Source organism: Chaetura pelagica, unplaced genomic scaffold (assembly GCF_000747805.2).
Source record: "Chaetura pelagica isolate M959 unplaced genomic scaffold, ChaPel_1.0 scaffold181, whole genome shotgun sequence".
NCBI lineage: Eukaryota > Metazoa > Chordata > Aves > Apodiformes > Apodidae > Chaetura > Chaetura pelagica.
The window spans coordinates 148,112-154,188 of record NW_009951992.1 but is presented as its reverse complement, the minus strand read 5'-3'; the positions used below and the strand labels follow the sequence as shown (position 1 = coordinate 154,188).

The following is a 6,077-nucleotide window of genomic DNA, read 5'->3' as shown; positions in this document are numbered from 1 at the left end:
ATGCCCTGCAGGCAGCACAGCTGGGATGCAGGACTGGCCTAGGGCTCTGCAGTCAATGCTCAGCTTGAGCCCTTGTTGCTCTAATGAAACCCTCAAGAACAAGAACAGCAGTTTCTTCTGCCCTTCGTGCTGAGCAGCTTGTTATTACTTGCAAAATACTGGTATCAGGACCTGGTGCTGCAGGGGTTGATGCCCTGAGTTAACATTCATGGGCAGTAACTCACAGAGGGGTCTCTTTCATGTAGGCAAGGGATGGGAATGCAGCAGAAGATTCTCATGTCTGAGTGTGAAAACCAGAAGGTTTAAGTCTGAGAGACTCTGGGCAGGGAAGACCAACTTGCATTTTTGGCAAACACCAGATTTTGTTGTTGCCCCCATGGTTTTATGTTTCTTTACCCAGTAAAAAAGCCAGTGCGGATGATTTTGGCATTAGTGAGCACGGTGGCATCATGGAGAAGAGGCAAGGAAATGAAAAAGGAGTTTGGTTTGGGTATGACCAACTTCTCTTCCCATCTTTCAGACTCCACCTTCCGCTACACGGGCAGCCCCGACAGCCTGCGCTCCCGGGCCCCCATGATCACCCCCGACCTGGAGAGTGGGGTCAAGGTCTGGCACCTGGTCAAAAACCACGACCATGGAGACCAGAAGGAAGGAGACCGGGGCAGTAAGATGGTGTCTGAGATCTACCTGACCAGGCTATTAGCTACGAAGGTAACTGCTATGTGCTAAATTCCCTTGGGAAATGCACAGGGAGGTCCCTCTAGACACGCTGGCTGGGGGTCCTGTGCAGATGCTCCTGGGGAGAACTGTCCTCACTGGGCTGTCCTGTGTACTCAGGGTTGGGTGGCTCCTGGAGCAGGAACAGAAACACAGCTCAGATTTCTTCACCCTACAAGGTGATTGCTGCCATACTTCATTCCTCTGTGCAGCATCAAAACACAAAGCGTTGGGCAGTTGCAGTAGCACCTGTAAATATTTAACCAGCTTCCTCGACCAGAGAGACACTTTCCCTGCCCTTCACCTCACGTTCATCGCTGTAGGTGACGCAGATTGAGTTTTGAAAGCAAAAGGAATTGTTTCAGGTTAGAAATCAAGAGCAAGTGCAGCGGTGAGGAGCTGCAGGCTGGAGCGTCCCCCCGGCCTCCTCGGAGAGACCCCAACATTCCCTATCCCTGAGGAGCCCGCGGGGGCACTTTGTGGGGCTGCTCAGAGCTGGCATCACCATCTGGCGTCCCCTCCTGCCAACGCTGCCAGCCAAGTGTGTGCCCAGCTCTCCTTCAGCTCCTCTGTTGCTGCTCCTGCAGGGAACGCTGCAGAAGTTTGTGGATGACCTGTTTGAGACGCTGTTCAGCACGGTGCACCGCGGCAGCGCCCTCCCGCTCGCCATCAAGTACATGTTTGACTTCCTGGACGAGCAGGCGGACAAGCACGGCATCCACGACACCGACGTGAGGCACACGTGGAAGAGCAACTGGTAGGAATGGCAGAAAGGGGGGTGGAAGTGGGGCCAGACCTGGCTGTTGAGCAGTTCTCTGTCTCCTGGGGAAAAACAGGGATGGATGAGAGTTTTGGGAAGGCTGGGAGCCCCCCGGCTCCAAAGCAAGAGATGTCCCATGAAGCTGTGCTGGTGCTTCTCAACCAGCACCTCAGGCAGATGTGGGTTTGATCCTGCTTCATGCTGTGTCTGTGCACACACCAGCCCTGGTGCTGTGTTAAACCACAAACCCAGCTGTCTGCACTCCTCTGGGTGGGTGGGATCCATGCACGTGGACTTTGGAAGTCACTGAGTTTGCAGAGCTGGTTGGCTAGTGGGAAGCAAAGCTCCATGCCTGGCCCACCTTGCCTGCCCCATCCTACCTGCAACCCTGCCTGCACTGCCCTACTTGCACCTCTCTGCCTGCACTGCCCAGTCTGCACCTCTGTGCTGGGGCAGGAACACCAGCACACGCAGGGAGGGGAGAGCTGGGCAAGTGGCTGCACCATCCCCAAAGCTTTGGGCAGCAGCTGGAATGTGGGGGCAGCAGGAGGAGGTGGCACGGGGGGGATAGAGGCAGCCTCCCCTGCAGCCAGCACAGACTGCAGCCAGGTTCAGCCCCTCAGAACAATGGGAGCTCTCAGGTCTCTGCCTCTGCTGTTATTTTAGGATTAAAAGCTCTGTGGGTTAGAAATTTACCTCTGCAAGGAAGGAAAAAAAAAAGCCCCACAAATGGTTGCTCCCTGAAGACTTTCCCCGAGTCCCTCATGGTTTAAAAGGCCTTTAATCATCACGGCTGCAAAAGCTGGGCTCCCTGCTAAGGATGTGGGAAGCTAAAAACAATGTATTGAAAGCCTTAGAAGGAGTTATTAGAATAAAAACTCTTGAATCACAAACATGGGGAGGGATGGAAGGGGGGGAGAAAAGAAGGGGGAAAAAAAAGGGGGGATTTCTTAAAGTGATAAAAAAGGAAGTGCCAACCAGTAGGGTCTGCTCTGGCAGAGCTGTTGGGCTGAGCAGAGCTCTGGTCCTTCCCTCTCCCCGGGGCACAGAGGGCTGAGGAGAAGGGTGGAAATTTGGTCCCTGAAATAACAGGGCAATTGCTGAGCACTTCAGTCAGCTGCAGCACCTCCAGAATGGGCATTTCAGTGGGGAGATGGTAGGAGGCTCATGCTCCTGGAGCAGATTAAAGCCAGTGGGGGTCAGGGGACCTGGGGGGCTGAGGCTGGCAGGGATGGGCTGAGCTGCTGCCCCACAGTGCAGCAAGAGTTAAGGCTGAAGCCTGTGGTGCAGCTTGCACTGAGAGCTGAGACTTGAAAGGTAATAGGAAGCAGCAGCTGGTTTTTTGATCCTGCTATACAGCCAAAGGAAAAAGGAATGATAATTCCCCTTTGATTGCAAAGGCCTTGGGATTTGGGGACAAAGACTGGGATGCCTGCTGCCCTGCTCGCCGTGGATGAGCTGCAGCGTGGTTGGGCAGGGGGGACAGCAACACCACAGCCCTGGGCACAGCCTGTGCACCAATTCCTGCCCCAGGCAGAGCAGTTTAATGACCTCCTTGTGGAGCTGCTCAGCCAAGGCCACTGAGCACGGCTCAGCTCTTCCCTGGCACAGCCCCTGCCCTCAGCACCTGCTGCCCACCCTATTTTCATCTGCTCCACCTTTCCATGTGGGATCAGAACCTGGAGCAGCTCCCAAGTGCTTAACTGGGCTAAGTGGTGTTTGATTGACCTCGCCCAGCTCCTACTGAGACAGTTGCTGCTTTCCACTGTTTTCATTCTGCCTGTGAACACAAAACACAGCACATGTCCATTCCTACCTTTTCTCTGAACATTTAGTTTTGTTTGTTGCTTTCCCAACAGCCTCCCTCTGCGGTTCTGGGTGAACGTCATCAAAAACCCCCAGTTTGTGTTTGACATCCACAAAGGCAGCATCACAGACGCCTGCCTCTCTGTTGTGGCTCAGACCTTCATGGACTCCTGCTCCACCTCAGAGCACCGCCTGGGCAAGGATTCCCCCTCTAACAAGCTGCTGTATGCCAAGGACATCCCCAGCTACAAGAGCTGGGTGGAAAGGTGAGGGCAGCAGCATGGGAGCAGGACTGGCCTAGGAACTCCAGTCCTGCCTGGCCTTGAAACTCCAGTCCTGCCTGGCCTTGGCTTTGCTCTTGATGGTGGAGTTGAAGCTGGTGGCTCTAGCAAGGAGCTGTGACACAGCTCAGCCTCACCAACCATCACAGCTCTAATTTTTCAGCTTGCTGCAGACCAGGATCCCCTATTCCTAGGTGTAAGCATAAAGACAAATTATGTCCTTTTCCCTGCAGAGCTTAGTTTAAACCCCAAGGAGAAGATGGCTGTTTTGTGCCCCCTGTTCCTCACGGCCCTTCCTGCCCCCAGGTATTACGCCGACATCGCCAAGCTCCCGGCCATCAGCGACCAGGACATGAACGCCTACCTGGCCGAGCAGTCCCGCCTCCACTCTGCAGAGTTCAACATGCTCAGCGCCCTCAACGAGATCTACTCCTATGTCAGCAAGTACAGCGAAGAGGTGGGTGCCCCTGGAGCGATGCCCTGGGTGGTGGGGAGGATGGGCAGCCACTCCCCTCACTGCCCCCCAGAGCTCCATCCTCCTTCCCCGTCCTTGCTGCCCCAGCTTGTGCTGCTGCCCTGCCCTGCTCTGCACATTCACAGCTGGGTTTGGGTCTTGGCCCTGCCTGTAGCGCCCTTCTCAGGAGGATAGAGAGGAAAAATATGTGGGAGCAACTGCATTCCTCTGCCTTGGCATATGCCCAGTGCAGCCCCACTCCTAAATCATAGAATCTTAGGGGCTGGAAGGGACCTCGAGAGATCATCTAGTCCATGCTGGGAAATCAGCCCAACCCAGTGCAGCTCCCCAGAAACACCCCTGTCTTTTGGGAGCAGTGAGGTACAATCCCCACGTTGCAGTGACACAGACTCCTGTCTGCAAAGACTTCCTGGCAGCATGAGTGCCTTTAATGAATACATCACTGAAACCAAGTTCTCACCATCTGTTCCACCCCTTCATTTCAGTGTGAGAAGAACCTATTTTGCAATTATGTCTGTTAAAAGGAAGGTTTTTTTCATTTAATTGCATGTGTGCATTTGTGATACAATTCCACAGCTATTTTCCAGTTAGGGTTTAGAAATATCATAACTTTCCTGCTAAATGAGACAAGACACGTGGCATCCAAGGTGGGAGAGTAGGAATGAATGTGTTGTGGGGGAACATGCACCGAGTGGTCCAAGGAACTAGTGGGCATGACCAAGTGCTTGTTGCATTGCTTTGCTGGGCATTGCTTTTCACACACATCTCCATTTCATGCTGCTTACATCTCGCCACCCACCCACATCTGCCACCCCCTCATGCACACTGACACTGATCTCCTTTCCCCCTCCCTCTTTTCCCCTCCCTCTTTTCCCCTCCCTCTTTTCCCCTCCCTCTTTTCCCCTCCCTCTTTTCCCCTCCCTCTTTTCCCCTCCCTCTTTTCCCCTCCCTCTTTCACCCCCCTCCTTTCTCCCCCTCCTTTTACCCCTCTTTCTCTCTGTTTTTCTCTCTCCTTTCTCCACCAGCTCATTGGGGCTCTGGAGCAGGATGAGCAGGCACGAAGGCAGCGCCTGGCGTACAAAGTAGAGCAACTCATCAGTGCCATGTCCATTGAGAGCTGAGGAAAGGCTGCAGTGCTCACCACAGCAAAGGGCAGAGGATTGCACAGACTCTGGGGAATTCAGAGGGAGAACAAGCAGGAAAGGCTCTGGACACATAAATACCAAGGCCCTTCTGGAGGGAGGAGATTGGCCCAAGGACTGACCGTGTTCAAAATCGTGCAGGATCCAGTTAGAAAAGGCAGGAAGAGGAAAAGACAAAGCATCTCAATCAAAGGCAAATCAAGAGAGATCATTATTTTCAAGCATACATTGAAAGAAGGAACCTGGAAAGTCTGGATGTCTCCATGACTGCTGCTTTGCATGAAAATTGTTTGATGTATATTAGAAAATAAAACTTTATTTAAAGGTTTTTTTTAAAAAAAAAAAAGAAAAGGAAAGAAAAAGAAGAAAAAAAAAAAGAGAAATAGAGTGAAAACCACCAAGGCCACAGAGATAATCCTGGCAACAAGGTCCAGCTCTGAATCCTGTCCTCGAGAGGATCCCGGGGATGTGGCTCAGACATTCTGCAAATGGACTCTCATGCCAATTGGAAAGTCTGGAAAACTGAAATGTTTTTGGGATCTTACAACAAATATGAGCACAAGTTTGCACCACACCTTTTTACACAACTAAAATAGCAGTTTAGACAGAAAACAGTTCAGTGACTGAGTAACTTATAGGCACTAGAAGGAACTTTACCCAAATTGCAAAACCATCAGATCATCTGACCTGTGTTGAAATCCAGCTTTATCTATGTATTTATATAGTGTCAATATATATATATATTTTAAATCCCATTTACTGTTGAACGAGGAAAGATGCTTTTCCCTTTTCCACCCCTGTTCTTCCTCACCCCAGGGATCCAGCAGCATCCCAAGGGATGGTGTGGCCATGATGACCCAGCAGCATCCCAAGGGATGGTGTGGCTGTGATGACCC

General features: G+C 52.1%; 1 protein-coding gene across 1 annotated transcript in view; it reads left to right on the top strand.

Annotated features, from left to right (window-relative positions):
* PLXNA2 (plexin A2) overlaps positions 1–5,485 on the top strand; it is a 132,932-nt gene extending 127,447 nt beyond the window's left edge. The window contains exons 28-32 of the mRNA XM_010001745.1: positions 521–711; positions 1,305–1,474; positions 3,337–3,549; positions 3,871–4,021; positions 5,065–5,485. Coding sequence (XP_010000047.1) covers positions 521–711; positions 1,305–1,474; positions 3,337–3,549; positions 3,871–4,021; positions 5,065–5,160 — 821 coding nt within the window. The 3' untranslated portion in view covers positions 5,161–5,485. The remainder of the gene's footprint in view (positions 1–520; positions 712–1,304; positions 1,475–3,336; positions 3,550–3,870; positions 4,022–5,064) is intronic.
* The last annotated feature ends 592 nt before the right edge of the window (positions 5,486–6,077 follow it).